Genomic DNA, 20962 nt, shown 5'->3' with positions numbered 1-20962 from the left:
CCCTTCCTCCTCGCCCCCCCGGCAGTCCTCCAGTGCGCCCGCCCCTCGCTCCCCCGGCCAGCGCCCCGGCCCGTCCACCCCAGCTGGGCCGCGGCGGGAGCCCCTGACCTGCGTCTCCCGCGACTCACCCGCTAGTCCCCGGGGCCCAGCCGGCAGCTGAGTAGTACCCGCCCTCCCGCCTGGGATTTAGCCCATCTCCTGCTGGCAGACACTGAGAGGACGTCCAGCCTTGCTTCCCACCTCAAAACATTGCAACAAATCTTAGCACATATATCTTTGTACGGGTGGGGGGCCCAACGGATACATTTGTTGCTCATGTGTAAAAAAAATGTCATTAAGATCTTTTTGGTTTAAACATTAATAAACTTTTTTGAGGTTAGCTTCTTCAAAGTCGTTGTACCTCTGGTTACGCGTAACATAAACACCTTTTAAGCCCAGCTATATGTATGTGTTCTCATGGCGCACTCTGATTCTGTATATGACGTGGATTTGTATCTCGTCGGCACAACAAAATAGCATTTAATCATAAAGAAATAAACATGCAAATATATTGCAAGTAGATAATGTACTACTTTCATAAGAACAGGATTAAAAGTCCTTTCGTTAAAAATCAGTTAATAAATTTGACAGTGGAGGTTAGGGCTAGCGATGTCGCCCCCTGGTGGCCTATTCAAGGCCCATTAGGACTGAAGTTCATCCTTCCTGTAACCCCAGTTCATGACACAGGTCCCCAGTGTGGCACAAGCTTTGGGGCTGGCTTCAAAGGTACAGCACCTACTCATTTCTGTCACTTTAGGTGGACGCCAAGCAGCATTGGAGCTGAGTGGCAAAGTTGCCTTCAAGATTCAGCATCCTCTTGGGTAACAACATAGATACTTGTCATGAAATCAGTAAACTCATAGTATTTTGATGGCCCTTCGCTGATGTAGGTCCCAGGCTTGACCTCTCACCAGCCAGTGGCCCCCAGACCCGACGGCCCGTGGAAGCTGATTTGTTACAGGCAGGGGCCTGGTCGGGGTCTCCCTCGCCACGGCTGACTGCGGGCCCAGACGAAGCGAGGACTTGGGTCGGGCTGGGTTTGTTTTGCGTGGAACGCCCCACAGGTGATGGGGTGCGGAGGCTGGGAGAAGGCGGGACGGGGGCGGTGGGGGCAGGGCCGGCCGGAGGGCTGACCCCAGCGGACTGCGCCTCTAGCCCGCAGTTCTCGGACCTGCCAAAGGTGCCGACCAAGGGAGGCAGGACCCACACCGATTGCAATGGCGCAATGACGTGGGAGGCCTCTCCCAGATAGCGTCCTGGGGCAGAGACACGAGTCGTCTTGGGTACTAAGGGGAAAAGGGTTGGGAGCCACGTCATCATCACTAAGCATGTTACCCCAGCTCTTACAGGGATGGAACTTGTTGCTTCATGGGCCTCTCAGAGCCAAAATGTGGGGAGAAAGGAGGGCTCTCTCAGGGGACCCCGGTAAGTGGCTGTTTCTCTCTCCGAGCTGAGGAAGGCAGGACTCAGGCACAGGCCCCGCTCAGTCTGGTGACCAAGGCTCCCCTCTCGGTGTGGGCCCCCGAGACTGAAGCGCCGACGTGACCCTGGGCGAGCCTGACAGGGACAGGGCCGCTCGGGGGGAGGGCGTGCAGAGCCCTCAGGCTGAGGCGGCCCTGCCCCGGGCTGGTGCCGCGGGGACAGTGACACCTAGCGGCCACAGGGATGCGCGCATGTGCGCGAGTGTGCGCAGGAAGTGGCCTACCTAGAGCCATTTAACCCCCTCTCGTTTCTGTCCTCTTACCGCGCCCTCCCCCCTGAAAGTGGCCCAAGTCCCAGTGTTTGGAGCTGTGAACAAACTTCTTCAGATGAAGTAAGCTGTCCAAGGCCTGTCTGAAGACAGAAGCGGACGGACGGACACACACACCCCGACCCCAGGAGGAACAGAGACTGAAATACAGCAAAACAACCCAAAAAGGGAAGCTGTGGGGGCCTGGGCGAGTCCAGACTCAGGAGGGGCTGCCGCTCACCCTCCCCATCCCCCCACCCCTCTTAGGGTCTCAGAGCCCAGGGCTGGGAGCCGCTATCTTGGTAGGAAGGGTCTACAGCCCTGTTCAAGTGCAGATGCGCCTTCAGCAAGGACCCAGGTGTGGCTGTGGCTTCCACTCCTGCCCCTGGGGCACACCCTTCCTAACTTCCCATTGAAGCGTCCTTGTCCTGGCGGCCACCCTGCTTGAGGTGGCTTTCATGATGGCCCAGGCCTGGTCACCCACTGGGCGCCCCCCACCGCTGTGTGCCCGCGTGTAATGGCAGCTTCACACTCTGCAGTCCCCTCCTCACTGCTGCCCGGGCAGCTCCACGCAGCTTCCTCCCTCAGACAGACAGACAGGGGACAGGCTCTGGCCGCACGTTGCACCCCCAGACCCCGGGAGCACACGTTGGGGCCACCGGCAGCCTGCCCAACCTCCCCTGCCCCCGGCTCCCGCCCCAGAGAGGCTGCCGCAGAACTGAGGCAGCGCAGCGCAAAACCACGCCGACCCTGAGCAGCTGCTGCCCCGGGTGCGGAGTCTCACCCAGCGACGCCCTGGGGAGCAGGCGCCCAGCACGGGAGGCTCCCGGGGAACCGCCCGGGGCCAGCAGGGCGCCAACCAGGACACCGAGCCGTTGCTGTTCTGGCTTTTACTGCGACACCGTCTTCTGTCCAAGGTGGCGGCTGAGGAGCAGACGATGAGTCGCGCCTGCAAATACACCTCCTGCCAAAGGGGCCTTGCCACCCCGTCCCCCCATCACTGGGGCAGAGACAGGTGCGTGGAAGCAACCACGCTCCTCCACGGGGGGGAAGTGGCCCCCGAGAACACGGCCCCACAGCCACTCCTGTCTGTGCAGGGACGTGGCCACAAGCACGTGTCACCCCAGCCGCAGGAAGGTGAGGCCGGCCTTCCTCCCCGGAAGGCTGGGCAGAATGTCCCTGTGTCACCCTCCAGTCGGGCGCCCTACGGAAGCTTTCCTGTCAACCTTGGCCGCGCATCCTACTCCCTCAAGGACCTTGAGAGAATCCCGAGGTTCAAGCCACGCCCAGGCCAATGCTGCCGAAGCCTCCAGAGGGGGACCCAGGTGTCAGTATTTTTGTCAGCTCGTTGAGTGATTCCACTGGCCGTTAAGGTTGAGAACCTCGGGTCAAAGCACACTTCAACAGTGTAAAATGTCTCCACGCTGCGTGTGGCCCACCGCTGCGTGGTGACAATGCCGCAGGCAGCCACCGTCCCGTTCTCCGCACGGTCCAGGGTCTGCAGTTTGCCACCTGGCTGTCTAAAAGCGAAACAAATTCTTTTTCTCGTTAAGACAAGGCCGCGGGGTAGGCAGCCAAGTGAGGCTTCTCCCCAGTCCTTTCCCGGCCGCAGCTGGCTCGGGTGAAGAGCCTCGCCCCCTTCGGGGTCAGGCGTGGGGGGCGGCTCCCGGCCGCTGGCCCGCGTTCAGGTGGACGCCGGTCAGGTGGGGAAGGAAGCCCGGGGTGCGGCACCCTCGGCGGCCTGGCTCCTGTCCGCTGTGGGGAGTGACAGCACCCGGCGCTGGCGCCTCTTCTCCGCACCAGCTCCTAAACTGGGGCTCCACCAGCGGCCACACAGGCCGTGTCCGGGTCACCCCACCCCGTGCCTCCTGCAGCGGCGGCCTCACTGCCCCGTCTTCCCAACAGAAACAGGGGGCCTTGTCGCAGAGGCACAGGCACAAAGTGCTGAGCTACTTTTCCTCGCTTTGAAAAATCAACTTAAAAAGTGAGCCCATTTGGATACCAAGTGGTGTCTAAAGTAAAATCTCAACTCTCTCCATAAAAAGAAAAAAGCAAAACAAATAAATATGTAAAGCAGGAAATATGCCAAATAGTAACAAGGGTTCATTTTGGGGGTGATGACGGGGGGGTCCTACACCCAACCTGTTCTTTTTTTAAAGTTTCTTTTCTTTCTTTTTAAAAAATTGATGAGAGAGAGAAAATCACCGATCTGCTGTTCCGCTTCTCTACGCATTCACTGGTTGCTCGTTTGTGCCCCGACCAGGGACCAAACCCCCAGCCTTGGCGTGTGGGGACAACACTGTAACTGACTGAGCCACCCGGCCTGTGTTTTCCTACGTGGCCCTAGTTTACTAACGTTTTAGAATCAATATTATTACCTTTAAAATCAGAAAGCAAAAGTCAAATATAATAAACTTCCAAAAGTTAATCAACTATTTAGAAACTAAATCTAACAACCATTCGAACGCTCCAGAATTCAACAGAAAGAACCCTCCTCGCAAACTGCGTCCCGTGCCCGCGTGAGGCACGGCCCACCCGTGGCGCCCCCACTTCCAGTCGTTTGGGGGCGACTGCCCGCTCCTCTCAGCAGGTAACACGGGCCTGGGTCGGGGTCCGGAACCTGTCGACAGGAGGGTGTGGCCTGTTGACATGTTTGCATCTCCGAGGTAAACGGCATCTGGTACAGGAGCAAGCGTTTCCGGAGAAAAGCCAGTCCACGCGTATCTTGTCACAGACGCCGATTCATGAGTGTCCGCCGGGCTCCGTCTGACGCCCAGGCCTGGGGTCTTCGGCCTCGCGCCCCTCCCTGTGCACGCAGGAGTCCCCAGACTTGGCAGCCTTCCAGCACAAAGCAGTCTCCTCAAAGGTCCGGGCCGCGGGCGCTGCCGCTGTTTTCCCCGAGTCTGGGCCGCTTCAGCTCTGGGGGACTGCCCCGAGGTCTCCAGGCGTCTCTGAAACATTAACAAGTGCGAGGCCGGCAGGTCAGTGACGGCTTCTCTAAGGCAAGAGCCGCTGTTCACACAAGAAATTCTGAGCTCAGACAAGGGATTAAATCGCCTGGCAGGGCCCTGGGGGCATCGACGTGGAAAGATCTACACCCGTGGTTCTCAAGCCGGGGCCACTCGGCCTGCCAAGGCACTGGTGACATTTTAGAATGTTCTGAGTCGGGGGTGGGGAGCACCAACATCCAGGGGTGCTACCAAGCAGCCTACAATCCCAGGACGACCCCCACAACAAAGAGCGCTCTGGCCCACAGTGCGAGCAGCGCCCAGGCCGAGCAGCCTGACCTCCGACGCATCCCCTCCCTCCGACGCGCCACCCAGCTCGCCGGGGGGCTTTCGGGGACCAACGGGCAGCAGCGAGCCTGGCGACATGTCTAGTCAGATGCATCCTTGCTGTCTCAGAACGGACTTAGACGTCGTGGACGGTCACGTCCAGAAGGGCAGAAGAGGAGCTGTTCGCCCTTGAAGGCTACGGCTCCGGGACCGCTGTCGCTTACCTGACCGAACATCCGCGGCGGATGGAGTGGACACCACACTGCTCGGTTCGGAAAGCGGGGTATCTGTCTTTAAGGGTGTCAGGTTCACTCTCCTTGATTAAAAGAAAGAAGGGGGTATGTGGCGATCAGTGTCGCAGGAACGGTTAGTGTGTGATATACATGGCAAAGCTACCCAAAGGAAACATCGGAAATTTGCAGCGGATCCTATCATGCAAGGCATCAAATCTAAGGCTGACGCGCCCACTGGTTTGGTCACTAAACTGTTCATGTAGGAAGTTAAACCATCACGGTTACAACACTCAGCCTAACCTTTAACCAGCCATCTGAGGGTGCAAAGCCTGCGTGTGGTTAATTACCAGCAGCGTGCCGAACACCCGGCTATCAGACATGTTTTCTACTACAGAAAGCCCCGAAACACAGGTAGTTCATTTTAAAATCCACGACCTTAATTTTTAACAACTGTTATTTTTTCAGAAATTACAGCTGCAAGAAGCTTGCAAGACATTAAAAGGAGAAAACTTTAAAAAGAAAAAAGAGGGGAAAACTTTTATACCAAAACTATTTCAAGGAACACCTTCCCACTCCCCTCCCCCATCTAAAACCAAATAGAAAAACACAACACTGCTGGTCTGCAGAAAAAAGTCCAAAGTGCGGAACACGCCCCCTAACCAGGTGCTGGCGCGCCCAGTGAAGCCACGTGATCTGCCAATGAAGCCACGTGAACACGGGGCGAGGGAGCCACGGCCTTTGCAGCACCTTGTGTCCCCCACCCCCTCAGCCCGGCACCTGTGCCGTCCGTCTACAAGGTGGGGGGTGGGGGACAGAGGGGAGGGAGCCCGGCGGTGGCAGCGCTGGGGGCAGAGGGCGGTGCTGGCATCTCTGGAGGGCAAGGTCCTGGGTGCCCAGACGTGCATAGGACTCCGCGTGTTTACCAGTGGCCTGACAAGAACGGGGACCAACACAACTGCACCGCCACCGGAGACGACGTACCATTCGACCGGATGCCCCGTTCGCCGGAGCCCGTCTGCTGGACAGCAGACACCGCCTCGCGACACTGCTTTGAGCCCTCCCTACAGTGGAGTGCCCGTCGCCGCTCTGGATGAGACACGGGGGCAAGAGGGGTGCACTTCCTGCCCTGGGGGCTTCCCATCGGACGGGAAACGAGCAGAAAGAAACCCCGGCCACGAGGGGGACGTGCGCAACAGGGCAGGGGGCTGGGGGGAGCCTGGGGAGGAGCCTAGGGTGGCCGAGGGGAGCGCAGGCCCAGGGCCTCCCAGGGGAAGGGAGCGGCGGAGGCCTCCAGGGGCCAAGGGCCCTGGGGGCTCATCCTTCAGGGTGAGGCTGGAGGGGAAGGCACACGGGTGAAGGGGACAGGCAGCTGACGGTCCTGGCCTGAGGGCGGAGCCACAGCCACTCGGTGACAGGCAGAAAGCGGGGCCCCACGGGGGTCTGTGAGCAAGGGGGGGCCCTCTCGGGCGGAGGTTGGGAACCTCTCTCTGGCAGCTGCACGAAGTCCCGGCTGCGTAGGGGGTCACCTGCTACAAGGGGGGCCTTTCTGTGGGTCTTCTTCCACCAAAAGCCCTTACCGGGGCATCTTGCTCCAGGCCTGCAGCGTGTTCAGGGTGACCCTCCGGGGCGGGGGCCCTCTCGCGCTCTGACCGCTGGGCTGCAGGGTCTTCCTCTCCTCTGAAGGCCCGGGCGCGGAGCTCTGGGCTGCGGCGGCCACCGCAGGTGTGTCCTTGGCGGCTGCTGGGGCTGGAGACGGCTTCGCCTGAGCGGGCGTTGAGCAGGGGCTGCTGGGGTCCTGGATTCTGCTGGTGGGGGTCCCCTCTACCGGCCTGGGTCCTGGCGGAGACCCCTGTTGCATCTGACTCTTGGTCTTCTTCGCTGTATCAGGAGTTCCCATGCTCAAATCTGGCTTCTCTTTGAAAGGTATCCCAAGTTCATCCTTCTCAAACGTCACGAATGAACAGTACCCATCGGTGGAAGAAATGGCCAGGAAGGCCCCATCGCTTGACCTTTGTGCCGAAACAGGAGGAAAAGTCAGAAACTCCACCGAAGTCTATGGGCCCCTCTTCCCGCTCTCGTTACCAGTTAGAAACGGAAGGTCAAGCAAAGTCATGAGCTTTGTTTGAGGGGAAAATACACGACGCAGAAAGGGTGTGGGTGGGCCTGGCGGGGGGGCGGCAGGAGCAGGGAGCCCAGGGGCTGGGGGCCTTGGCGGGAGTCGTGCACAGTGACGCTGGGGACAGCACAGCCACGGCTGGGGCGGGCCCCCCTCAGGCTACGCGCATCAATTACCCCTGCGGGCTGTCTGAGTGGCAAGTCTAGCTGTCACCAGAGGAAGCAGGGTTGTAAATCAGAAACACTTTCCTTTTGATGTTCCTTGTTTGTGGTAAATAAGGGCCAAAAAAGTCCTCTGCAGCAGTAAAATGCCCGCAGGCCCGAGGGTCTGGTGACTCCAGGGGGCCAGAAACCCGCCCACTTCTGCCCGCCCACCCGCCCGCCTCAGCCCCAGCCGCTCACCAGGAGATGTCGCTCAGGGTGTGGTAATGGATGTTCGACACGTAACCGAAAGGGAAGAGCTGCTGGGTGTCGTAGAAGAGCACAGAGTCTTCGGAAGCCACGGCGAACACCAGGCGGTAGGGCAGGCGCACCAGCGGCCCCTGGGTGGGCCCGTCTGTGGGGGGACAGGGACGAAGGAAGGACAGTTACACAAGCAACAGCCAAGGTCCCGCAGGACACAAACAAATCCTCCCCCAAAAGCCCTCTCTCAGGGGACCGGCGTGACCTAATTTTACTAACACTTCACAAAAGAATTCAGGTGTTTCTCTTATTTCATATTTGAATGTAGGAATAATCAGGAACCAAGTGTGAACTAGGAATCCTGGGCACCCGCGGTCCAAAATGAAGAGAAAAGAGAAGAGTTTGTGTGAATGAATCAAGGCAATCTGGCCTGTTGCATTCTGATAAGGAAAGATAGGGTGGCCTGGAAACATTGTATTAAGTGATGTTTGAGTGGTCTTTCCAGTTAATGATAGTCATGCACATAAAAGCTAAGAGAGTTAAAAACAGCCCCCACGTCCAGCCTTGGAGTAACAGGGACCCAATTCACCCTGGATTGTTTAGGACGCCGCCCGTCAGCCACGAAGGACGGCGGCCCCTCGGAGACGGAAGCGAGTGCGCCAAGTGCTGCGGCGGCCTCAGCTCCCGGCGCACAGCTTCCAGGCCCAGCGCGCGCCTGGAGCCGAGGAGATGGCGCGGGGGTCGGGCTGCGGCAGAGACCTGAGCGCCACGGAGACCGACAGGGGCCCTGTGGCCTGCGGCTGAGCACCGGTCAGCGCGCGCCGGTGAGGAGACAGGAGAGGAAGGTCGGGCCCTGAGGCTCACTCACACAGGCCAGGGGACGAGCTCCCTTTTCCCCGTGGCAGCAGAAGCGAGGAGCGCACTCAGAGGCCTCCACCCCGGACTGGGGAAACCGACCGTGGGCTCGGAGCTGCTAAAGCCCCCAGTGCCGCTTAACAGTGGGAGCCCAGGAAGCAAAACGTTTCCTAGTAACTTCACCGCGTCCCAGAATAAAGTTCAAGAATATTTGTAAGAATAAAAATATAGCTCTGGCTGGTGTGGTTCAGTGGACTGAGCGCTGGCCCGTGCACCAAAGGGTCGCAGGTTCGATTCTCAGTGTAGGGCACATGCCTGGGCTGCAGGCCAGGTCCCCGGCAGGGCAACCACACACTGATGTTTCTCTCCCTCTCTTTCTTCCTCCCTTCCCCTCTCCAAAAATAAATAAAAAAGTAAAATGCACCCAGCATCCACTAAGGTAAAATTCATGTCTGGCACATAGTAAAACAATGGCAGGGCACACAGAGGAGAAGGAAAACACGACCCCCGTGGTGCCTGTGGGTGGGACAGTCCAAACCAACGCTGTGCACACAAAGACACAATGGGAGCTATAAAAACTGCTCCATGGGGTCCAGGAGCGACAGGCAAGGTAGGACCTAAACGGGACGTCGGGGGGAAAACAGCGTCCCAGGCGGAGAACACACCGGCGGCACCACGGGCCGGTCACGCAGGAGAGTCAGTGAGCACAAAACAGCTACAGGACTGTCCAAAATGAAACACCGTGAGGACAAAGAACCAAGGGGCGGGCGTGCATGCATCTCGGCAGGATTCCACACGGCCTCGTGTGCGGAGCCGGAGCCGCTGAAGAGGAGGAGAGGGGACGACGAAAGATAGTTGAAGAAATGATGGCCAAAATCCTCCAAATTGGAGGAAAAAAGTCAAAAAACAAAGAAAAATCCAATTATAATCCAAAATTATACTGCATAGAAAAATTGACAATGAATGACTTTCAACCTGCTTCAGTGGAAAAACAAGACAAGGACTGACATTCCTTTAAAGCTGCTTCCAGCACAGAAAGTATGTTCCAGGCAATGCAAACAACCGACACACATTTTGATAACATCGGTCTTTGCTCCAGCTCCTAAAAGTAACCAAATTGAGCCAAACTCACCCTCACCTTCCCCCACGAGATAAAATCCAAACCACACCCCACCCTGGCAACCCACCTGGCAGCAAACCCCACACAAGCTCTGGGTCCTCACGTACCTGTTTCCACCTCCGGCCTCAACTCAAAGTAGACGGGGCAGCAGCGGACAGCAAGCGTCGCTTTCCCGGGACACGGGAGGTGAGCAATAGGCCTAAAGGTTAAAGACGGTTTCAGAAAAAGGCACCGTTGCTCACCAACACCAAAAAGAAAGGGGACACGTTTCAAACAGTTCTCCAGTTGCATACCTCTTAAGATTTTTCCTGGAGAAAACGTAAGTTGTGTTGGTTACATTTTCACCAGACTCCACGCATCCGGCTGGGGAGGCAGGGAAAGGGAATGGGTTATTGAACGGCTCACCAGCAAAAACCCAAGAGCGGCCCGATGTGGTGGGTAAAATAATTTTCCCGAAAGATGTATTCCCTGGACAATGTTCCTGTGACTGGGGGCGAATACAAACACTGTCACAGCCTGGGTTCAGCCCTTACTCCGGTTCTACCAGCCTGTCCTCTCCCCGGAGAGCCGCCTCCCCTGAGGGGCTCCGCCGCCCTGGCGCCACTCCCACTCCGAGGCCCCAGGCGGGAGGGTAGAAGGGCGGGAGGGTGGAAGGGCGGGAGGGTGGAAGGGCGGGAGCCCTCGCTCCAGGAGAGCTTTGCCTGAGAACCCGCCAGGGCCTGCTGAAGGGCTGAGCCCACACCCCGAGCTCTGTGCCCTGGACCCGCCTTCAGGCGCCATCCAGACGCTTGAGTCACGGGCCTTTTCCCACCTGCCCGACGGAGCCAGGAGGCCTAGCCCCTGCAGAGGCTGACCTGGCTCTGGGGGGCAGCCTGCACCCGAGATTTCTCCTACGCTCACCCCAGGATGCCCTTAAACCAGGTCAGACCCTGGCAGAGAATGACCATCAAACGCAGCTGCTCCTGGAAACACCTCCCTGTCTTACGTAGCTGTTTCCCGATGCGTCTACACACACGGTCTCACGGAGGACTGTTTCGTACCTACCGGGGAAGGCAGCCGCCGCCCCGCCCCCCCACGTGTCCATTCCGACACACCACAGTCGCCTCTGCATTTCCTTCGCGCTCACAGAATCAGACTGCCAGTTACGACTGAACCACATGCATACATACATGGTGGGTTTTTAGTTTCTTCACTTTAAAAAATGAAGTATTAGTTAGGCTCTTCCTTATTTTGTTTTTCTCTGTCCGCCACTCATGAAAGTGAACTCGGGGAGCACTAACGCCTCCCCCATCCTCCTCCTCGGCCTCCTTCCTCTTACACTTTTATTTTCATTGTTGTCCTTGTGCGATAGGCACACGTCGTCTCCCTGCCGTGTGCCCAGAGGCCTCCTAGAGGCTCGTGCCCCCCGCCGGGCGCCAGCCCCGTTCTGCCCAGCGCACCTGGCGTGAGGAGCAGCGACCCGTCAGGGGTGAAGCTGAGCCGGCGGAAGAAGGACTTCATGCTGTCGTCGTGGAACATCCGGTAGCTCCTGGCCTGGGACCCAAAGTGTGAGCGTTAGTCCAGACCCTGACAGCCCCAGGAAAGGCCGCGGCTGCCGGGTCTGTGTGTTATCGTTTGCTGACAGTAACAAATAAAACTGGAAAAATGTATTACGTGCATCAAACGCTCCTGCAGGATGGCGAGAGACATCATTTGCGGACTGAGTCCCCTTTTGTTCACGAAAGCTCTGTATGTGCCTATGCACATGTGTGCATGTACAGGGCGTGTGCATGTATGGGGTGTGCATGTTCGGGGCGTGTGTGTGCATGTGCATGTGGGTGCGTGGCTCTACGGTGAGCCGAACAAAGCCCCTGTCGCCTGCTGGTGTTCCGTGCGGGGCGAGCCTGGAAGACAGCCAGAGCAGGAGGGAGACCAGGGGGCCTTTGCTTGTTACCTGTGCGTATAATTTAGAATTTCCAACCAACGGAATACTTTTTAAAAAGAACATAACTGACCACTCTTTAAAAAGAACATAGTTGATTATTAAACTGAGCATCTTAACTGCCCACATGTTTCTTGAATGCCACGTGAGCGTCTGCGCTGCTCTCACCAGCACTTTGTGAACCGTAAGACTTGAATCCCCGACACTCCCGGGAGCAGGGCTCCTGGCTTCACGGAGTGCGCCACCCCCCAGCGCCAGCCCGCCGACGGCCCACGCGGCCTTAACCTGCCCCCGGGACCGGACTTCTGTCAGTGCCGGCTGGCTCCCTGGGGCCGAGCGCCTGCGTGGTAGTCTCGGTTCCTCCCGGACCAGCGTGCGCTCTTCAGGCGCTGGTTCCCTCTAAGAGCAAAACCCTTCCTACGCCCCCACGCCACCCCAACGCGGCCCCGCCTGCCTGCCAAGACGCAGCGCCGCCTGCTGCGGATGGGCCGCCTGCCTTCCGTGTCCAGGGCTGGGACATGGGTGTCCAGGGCTGGGACCCTCCCACGTCCGTGCGCTTGGCCCCAGCCACACCTCGGGATCCTGCGGCCCCGCCCGCCCCAGGCCAAGCACGGCAGGCCTCTGGGGGTGGAGACCAGGCACCCGTGTTTATTAATGCTCCCGGTGACTTCGCCGGGCGGCCCCCGCACTAGCTGAACCTTGACTGTCCCAGAGGAGACTTTCCTGGGGTCCAGGTGTCGCTGAGACAGCGACTCAGCTGCAAGATACAGCGGAGCTGAGACTTCCTACGCACCAGCTAGTGCTCTGCTACAGGGCAAGGCAAAGCTGCACCCACCTCTCCTTCAGCGCCTGTTCCAGACAGCATCTTTGAGACATTGAAAGCCACACGCTTCTTCAGTGTGCTGTACACCCTCAGGGTCCTAAGCAAAAGAGGAAAGGCTGACTGACTTCTCCTCGCAAAGAAGTTATGCTTCACACAAAAACGATCTATCGCCCAAACCAAAGGTCGCTTCCGTCATTTTTGGCCTGCAAAGCCGTTTACCAATGACCTTCCCACGTAACTGGGTAGCGATGAGAGGAGCAAGTAGGAACAACCGAAAGGCCGTCACTGAGGAAGTGGAGAATATGCCATCCCTTCGTTTCCTGTTGCATGTCTCCACTCCTCAGGTCGGGCACCTTAGGCCTGGCCTTGTTTCCCAGGAGCTGGGCCTTGGCCCGAGGCCGCTTGCGTGGCCGCGGGGAGCTTGCGTCATGCCGAACGGTGTCGTCCTCAGGGGTTTGCAGGAGCAAGGAAAACGGCGGCAGGGACGTGTGGGTGCAGGTAACGCGTTTTATTCCCACTCGCCGGGGTAAAATGCGTTTCCCTCCTGACTGCCCGAGTGAAGCACATAACCGGAACATAAACGACCTCGGGAATGTAACGGAAAATTCCATGAAAAATACACACTACTTTTTCCGTATTACTTTCATTCCAGGGCCACCTGAACTTACATGTGCTGTCATTAAGAGAGGTCGATAAATATTTAGAAGGGCTACTTTGACTGGTGAGTAGTGTGCTGTGCCTGGCACTCTGATTTTTTAGTCTTTGTTCCAAGAACACAATCCAATGCAATTATACTCATAAACACAGCAGGTCACCCTCCTTTCAAAAAGGACAAAAGATTTGACTTTTATATTCATTTAAATAGTCTCATTAAAATCACTGCCGTAGTACACTGTATACTACTCAGTATACTATTGATTTTGTAGTACAATCAAAAATAAAATATCTAACCCTACCACTAAGGACCTCTTCTAAAGTCATATTTATAAAAGACTTTTTCTGTAACAGTTGCCTGTGAAATTCAAATTTGGCTCAAAGCCCTCTCTGCACGCACTCACTCAGTCAACGAAGATTTACCAAGTACTGACTTCACGTCAAGCACTTGTCCCTGTCAGCTTCCAATTTTTTTTATATTGTGAGAATAACAGAAAACAAAACTCTTTACATGACACTGAGAACAAAAGAATCAAGGCTAGACCATGGTTCACATCAGTTAAGTTGTAATAAAACATCTCGGCAGAAATCTTCAAGTAAATAGATATCATCTGTCCAATGCTGACGTACCTGTCACAGCTCAGGGTAGCAATATACTGTCCCAGAGGATCCCAGGTCACTCCTTGCACGTAACTTTTATGCTCATTAAAAATGGAGATCTTCTGTCCTGTGAGAAGAGCACGCCCTAGTGTCACCAGGGCCGGCTCCGGCACGGGCCGGCGCGCGACTCGGGCGTGTCCCTGTCTTTACTCAATACTGTCCTGCTTTTCGGCGGGCGGTGAGACTCCGCAGCAACCTCTGTGTCAGACTCTGGGGACACGAAGGTGACTTCACACAGCCCCCACTCCCCAGGGGCTCGGACCTCAGTGGCAGAGACGGCCCGCGACGGCCGCACGCGGCAGCTTGCCAGAGGGTGTGCCTGAGGCCCGGGAGGGGCGGCCGAGGGCATGCGCTGGGCCCGTGCTGGGCCAGGCAGGAGGAGGGGGTCGGCGCGGGGAAGGGGGTTCTGAGCAAACCACAGCGTGAGGGCCTGCTCGGGGCCACGGGGCAATGACAGTCACTGGGAACTGCTAGTGGGTGAGGGGAGCGGCCAAAATGACAAGACGAGGAGGAGAGGCGGTGGGTGACAGACTCGCTGGGTCCGAGGAAAAGGCTCTGGGCATTCGGAGTGGCCAGAGGAACACTCAGAGGAAGGGACCTGGCTACAGAGACAAGCCCGGGGTGCGGGAGAGAGACTAGAAGGTGTCACTGGTTAGCAGGGGAGGGCAGAGCAGGGAGAGACGAGGGCCTGAGCCACAGCAGCGCTAACAGGGACGGGCGGGGGCTGCGGGGGGTAATAAGAAGGAACACTAGAAACGCACGAGGGTTCCCTGGGTAGAGAGAGGGGAAGGCAGGAAGCCTCGGCCGTGCTTGGGAAACCAGACACACCCTCCCCCCCGCAGCGCCCCCCATCCGCCGCTCCCCACCGCCCGCAGGACGGGCCCAACAGCCGCCCGTGGGCTACGTCCCGCCCCTCTCGTTTCTCGGCCTCTTTTCAGGGAGTCTGCCGAGGTGAAGGGAGCCAGGGTGACGAGGAGGGTGTACAGAAACCTGTGGGGGATTGGGGGGAGCTACTGGGGACAAGAGCAGAGGACTGTGACCCCGGGTGGGGGACACGGCTGAGGTTGGTGAGGGTGGCTCGGGAGCAGCCCACATCTGCAGGGTGGCCGGTTTGACCCAGCTGCGCTCAGCCTGGGACCGGGAACTAACAGGAGACTGTCACCCCGATGCTGGGTTGGGGTTTGTCTTGGTGGGGAGGATGGGAGGAAAAGGTCCCAGGGAACTGAGCGCTGACGGAAGGCCGCCGGGGGCGCCAGGCTGGCTGGAGAAAGCAGGAGACAGCAGCCCGGGCCAGAGGGGCCACAGGCGGAAACTGGGCTGGGCCCGAGGGCTCGAGATGGTGACGACAGAACTGAAGGGGACGGTTCTGAGGGGAGCAGGGCCCCTGGCTTCAGGCCGCAGCTAAAGAAAGACCCACGGACGGACGCAACCGGACACACCCACGCCCACAGCTCGCTCCCCGACTCCCAAGTCTGTTCAAAGCGCCCGTGCTCAGAGAGCCCCCCGAGATCGCCTCCGCTCTCTGACCGCTTCCCGGCCCCTCTCCCGCCTGACCCCGCACTGGGACTGGCCGCCCCGTCCGTGTGCTGTTCCGGCACTTGCCCCTGTGCCCCGCATGACGGCAGCGCCCAAGGGCATTACAGCTGGCTTCGCAGGGGCGCCGGGGGGACGGTCGAGGACAGTGACCAGATCCGCAGACAAGAAGACGTGACATCTGTCCTCCATTAGAAGGAGCGAGGCGGAGAGAGGGGATGACAGAGCGAGGCACCTAGGGGTCGTGCGGCTGGCGGCCCGGGACCAGAAGAACCGACTGCGATGGCGGGGACGAGAGCTGCTCTGTGACAGTGGCAGGGACCCTCCTGGGTGGGGGCACCGGTGGGAGAGCCAGCAGCCTGCACCGCAGAGGGACGCGGAGGAGGAGCGGGGGAGAAAGCGTCTCGCTGGAGGAAAGGCCCGCAGGGTGAGGCGCCAGCCACTGCGGCACTGTGCCGCCTTAACGAAGACCGGCTGACCCGCGCCTGACCCAAGCTCCATGGCGGCCGGGACCAGCCTGTCCCCATCACGGCTGCAACCCAGGCACGCAGGACTCACGACCCCACTGCAAGGCTCTTATCTTCTGACCGGGCCTAAAACTGAGCCAGACCGTGGCACAGGGGCTCATCCCTAACCAGCCGCGCCGCCTCCCTGGCTCAGCTCACCACGGAAGGTCTCCCGACGCCTTTCAAGGGAAAGCAGGCCTTTTAGACACTTAGCCCACTGCTTCCCCCGTAACAACAAAGCCCCAGCTACCTTTGCTGACGTCCCATACGATGGCCGTGTTGTCCACAGAGGCAGAAGCCATTAGATTCCCATCCGTGGCCCAGCAGATGTCATACACATCTTCCAAGTGGCCCCTAGAATCCAGAGAGGGGGACAGGGGAGACAAGGGAGAATAATCATCAAAAACTTGAAGGCCAATTCAGGGACCACGCATCAGAATGGGATTTTACAAACTGCCGCTGGGCTGCCATTGCTATAACCTGCTGCATTCGAGGACATTTGTGTCTTTGAAATGCACTCAGTTTTACTAAGTGCAGAAACTAAGAAATTCCATGTTAAGCTTGCTTTTATTTTTTAAAACTATTCTCTTATTTCTGTCTTGGGCAAGTCAAAGTTTCACGTTAGACAAGAAAGCCAGAAGGCCTGTCAGGGTAACGCCCTCGGAAGGTAAAGAGGAATCGCCCCTGGCCCAGCCCCACGCCACCTGAGCGTTTTTGCGACGGTCCAGTCCTCCTTATTCAACTCAGCCTCGTCCTCGTCCTGAAAAGCAGCCTGTTCCGGCTCCTTGTGGTCGTTCACCTTCCACAGCAGAATGACCGCGTCTGTGGAGGGAGCCAGTCAAGGGGAACCCGTGCTTCACCGCGCACTCCACCCCGTCTGGACCGCCAGGTGACTAAATAACATTGGTTCTCGCCCTGCCCGGTGTGGCTCAGTGGACTGAGCACCGGCCTGTGAACCAAACAGTCGCCAGTTTGATTCCTAGTTGCGGCACAGGCCTGGGTTGTGGGCCAGGCCCCTAGTAGGGGGCGCAAGAGAGGCAACCACACAGTGATGTTTCTCTCCCTCTTTCTCCCATCCTTCTCTTCTGTCTAAAAATAAATAAGATATTGGGGGGGGCGGGAATAATGTTTGTTGTCATACAAGGACCATGATGGCTGACCTCGAAGAATCCTAACAGGAAAGGTTTACCTTCTGAACTGAATCAGACTCACTTGTCCAGATCAGTGCTACACAAAGTCACCTTAAACAGAAGGGTCCCCAGGCCAGCCAAACACAAGTGACCAGTGACGCCGACAAACCTAAAGGCATAACCTAGACATGACTGAGTAAGAAGAAAACAGCCACAAAGAGCCACCAACACACACAAGGGCTGACCTATCACTCCTGGCTGTGTGACCTTCAGCAAGTCACTCGAAGCCTCCGTTTCCGCACCTGTACCCTGGGGATGATAACAGAGCACCCGCCTCAGGAGCAGATGAGTTCGTCTGCACAGAGCACTTACAACGCGATGCCTGGCACACGGCAGCCCACCCATGTGCTGGCTGGTTATAGCGTGGGCACGCCACACAGGCAGCCTGATGTCACCCACTGTCTGCGCCCCCGCCCCCAAGCCCTGACTCCACGCTCACCACGCACCCTTCCGTCCCTGACTCCGCTCCCCTGAGGACTGCCTGCCGGAGGGCAGTGGAGGAGGCTGCACACACACACATACACACACAGACGCGCGCGAACACACATTCTCATTCTGCTACTGGAACCCTGGGAGCCTGGCTGAGCAGAGATGCACCTTGGCAGACGGACACTCTGCACGCGCTGACAGCAGCTCTCTGGGCCTCCAAGGCCAAAGGGCTCCGCTGCCCGGGCTGCCCGCGCAGCCTCACAGAAGACGGCAGGCCAGCCCCGCCGGGCACGTCCCCCGGCCCCGCTCTCCGTCCTCGCACACGCTGAGGACCTCCGGCACTGCGTTTAATAATCGGGTCTCTTTTCCTCCTGCACACGAAGTCTGAGATTCCTGTTGTAATTTGTACTGACTGCTAGACGGTTCTAGTGTTAAAGCACGGTGAAAAGACTGATTTTTAGGGGAACAGGGCAGGGGTGCAAAAAAAAAAAAAAAAAAAAAAGATCGACTTTTTCTGAGCAGTTTGAAGAGTAGAGATGGAGAATATATAAAATGGAGTCATTTTAACCAAGCTGCTGAACTTATCACATTAGGAAGGTTGAGGCAGGAAGAAAGGCTCTACCCTTGTTCAGACTAACCTGGGAACTCAAACTTCTCGAGCTCTCCTATCCTGCGTCAATGCCTGGACATGCATCTGGACACGCACCAGGCCCCCAGGAAACCCTCTGCACGCCCAGGCCCCAGGCCGCCTGGCAGCCCTTACTCAGGCCACCGCACATGACCAAAGCCACAGAGCCCATCCCAGGCCACCTGGCACCGTCCTCCTCACTGCCTGACGCCTGCTGATGACCGTCCTGCACCAACCCCAGGGCTGAGCAGGACCGACAGTTCTCAGGAACGCCCTTTTGACTACGAGAAACCTTAACTTTCCTGTCCTCATGGAGCCCAGCTGTGTTCCCAGGGTGTAAACTCTAAGACCCTTGAATAAATTGCTCCTATTTACTACCAGCCAAAGCCTCCAGGCTCTTCTTGAGTTTGCTGGACAAGTTTTATGCCACTTAAGCACAAGCAGAAAATATAAACCAATCTACTTCCACCAAACAAACATACTTTAGAGGGCCATGTGAATGATGCTCCCCAAGCCAGTTAATCAACTGATTACACAGAAACGTGGAACAGACTGTGATCACTTACAAATTCTAAACCAGCAATCCGGCAAGGCCAGAGTAGGGCTGCAAGACTCAAGCCCATCGATCAACACTGGCCGCCGATCTCCAGACCGGCCCAGCGGCGGCCAGTGGGGGTGGGGGGCCGCCCTCAGGTGGGTCTTCTCAGTCTGAGTTTGCTGTCTTCCATCTGCTCGCGCTCCCCAGAACACTGTTTTTATTTTACTAAGCTATCTAGGTGATAGATTGACGGGGTCAAGCGACCTCTCTTGCTCAAATCCCGCTCTTTGCCACATGGGTCTGTAGTTTCTAAGGAATTTTGAAGTACAATACTCACCGTCGCCCCCAGAGGCTAACATTTCCCCATTGGGAGAAAAACGCACGACATTGACCGCTTTGGTGTGGCGAGCGAGACTGGACAGAAACTCAACAATGGCCTTTCCATCTGGTCCCTTCTCCACCTTCCAGATCTGTTAATACCAAAACATTCACCCAGAGAAACACAGAGTGAGCGCCTACTGTGCTGTGCCCACTGAAACACTATCACCCTATGCTTATTTCCAGGAAGAGAATCTAGTTTTTCTCCTGAAACATAAAATGAAGGCACCTCTATCTGAAAGGTAAGCCAACAGCCCCCTTGCTTGCTGTCCCTCCTCCCTCCTCCTGGGGCAGATTGTTCCCCAGCGGGAACCTGGCTCAGGACCCTCATCCCGCTGGCATCCCAGGTCCCTCGGTCTAGGGAACAGGACCCCAGGAAGGAAGCGGCTGGCTTTCTTTGGCTTCCCGGGTCAGCAAGGCCCTGGGACTCAGCCCTCTGATGAGAGAGGAGGAAGTAGTTTTGAGTTGGTGGGCGTTACCATATCTTGCCGAGTATAATGCGCAATTTTTTGCCCAAATTTTTGAGGGAAAAATAAGGATGCGCAGTATATATGGGTAGTACTAATTCCATATCTATATAAATGTTTTTAATTCTTTTATTTATGCTTATGTGTTAAAAGTGTAACTCTAGAAAGCTATAACGATATCCGTATGCAAAATAAGGCCCTGGAATAGGATCATTGGTTTTGTTTCTAAACATGAATTAATAAAAAAATAAAATTAAAACGAAAGATTTTTTTTTCCTGAAAGTTTGGGCCAGAAACGTGAGAGTGCATAATACAGGGGAGCGCATTATACACGGCAAAATACGGTAGTTGCAAATCAGAGACTGGAGGAGGCTGCTCCGGTGCCCGCCCGCGCCCCTCGGTCTGCGCCCCCGCCGCGCCCCCGCGCCCCTTCACCCGCACGGCCGTGTCGACGCCCGCAGACGCCAGCCGGTGGGTCCGCCCAGCGGCGCCCGGCTGCAAGTCCAGGCTGTACACCGGCTCCTTGTTGTGCCAGGCGATTTCGCACGTGATGACTTTCATCCTCTCGCGTCTCCGAGGGGCAGGGATGGTCCTCGGCCCGTTCTTTTTCCAAAGACAGAGGGAAGCGGAAAGCCGATAGAGATGAACTGAATATGACGGCAGGAAACCTGAACGCTCGCGAGGAGCCAGGACCCCGACCCAGGAAAGAGGCAGCTGTGTGGGGCAGGAGGCCAATCACATCTTGACACAAGACCCTGCAAGTTCCAACTAGAATCCTCTGCCCTCCGCGGTTGAGATTGTCCTGCTACGTCCGTCCGTCGGTCCGGAAAACAAAATGGACCGACAGGCAGAGGAAATCAGGAGGTTGGCCCCACCCCCGCTTAGTGGGGACTGGGGGGACACACCTGGAGGGCTGGGGGGCCGGGCCACCCGGGGAAGGGGCCGCCAGGAGGAGGGAGCCCTCAGGAGGAAAGAGGTGCAAGAGGAGGGGGCTGTAGAATGAGGGACCGAGCCCGCGAGGGAACCCTACTTCCCAGGAATCTGGCAGACCGGGGGAGGGGGCTCCCAGGAGGAGACGGCTGCCGGGGAAGGGGGTGCCCCAGAGAAAGGGACCCCTCAGGAGCAGGCGGATGCCAGGTATAGGTCCCCCAAGAGGAGCTGGCTGTTGGGGTGGGGGGCGACTGCCCGGAGGCTGCAAAAAGAGAGGGCTGGGGTCGCAAGGGGACCCCGCTTTCCAGGAACAGGAATGACGGGGCAGGGAGCCTCCCGGGGAAGGGGACCCCACTTTCCCAGGCTGTACGGGGCAGGGCGCTCGGCCCGAGAAGCCGAGACCTGGACTGGCGGGAAAGAGACCGCGCGGGACTGGGGCTTGGCGGGAACCGGCCGCCCGAACGCGCGCCTCCCCGGGGCTATCCCGGGCCTCCGCCGCCTGCCATGAGAGAGAGCCTCTCGCCCCGGGCTGGTCCG

The 20962-nt window shown here is 57.7% G+C and overlaps 1 protein-coding gene across 1 annotated transcript; it reads right to left on the bottom strand.

The window, feature by feature from the left end:
* Positions 1 to 4656: 4656 nt before the first annotated feature.
* On the bottom strand, positions 4657 to 20056 carry CHAF1B (chromatin assembly factor 1 subunit B). Its single transcript, XM_054576105.1, has 13 exons — positions 19931 to 20056; positions 18988 to 19120; positions 16570 to 16687; positions 16116 to 16219; positions 13797 to 13893; positions 12525 to 12609; positions 11208 to 11301; positions 10062 to 10131; positions 9876 to 9967; positions 7794 to 7947; positions 6854 to 7285; positions 5268 to 5359; positions 4657 to 4719 (listed from the first exon to the last, which is right to left on the bottom strand). The coding sequence occupies exons 1-13, from the start codon at positions 20054 to 20056 to the stop codon at positions 4682 to 4684; spliced, it is 1635 nt and encodes a 544-aa protein (XP_054432080.1). The 3' UTR covers positions 4657 to 4681.
* Between the last annotated feature and the right edge of the window lie 906 nt (positions 20057 to 20962).

The sequence above is a fragment of the Pteronotus mesoamericanus genome, unplaced genomic scaffold (assembly GCF_021234165.1).
Source record: "Pteronotus mesoamericanus isolate MK-2021 breed Mesoamerican mustached bat unplaced genomic scaffold, CSHL_Meso_final contig_116, whole genome shotgun sequence".
NCBI classification, from domain to species: Eukaryota; Metazoa; Chordata; class Mammalia; order Chiroptera; family Mormoopidae; genus Pteronotus; species Pteronotus mesoamericanus.
Note: the sequence above shows the minus strand (reverse complement) of the source record. Positions and strands in the feature narration are given on the sequence as shown.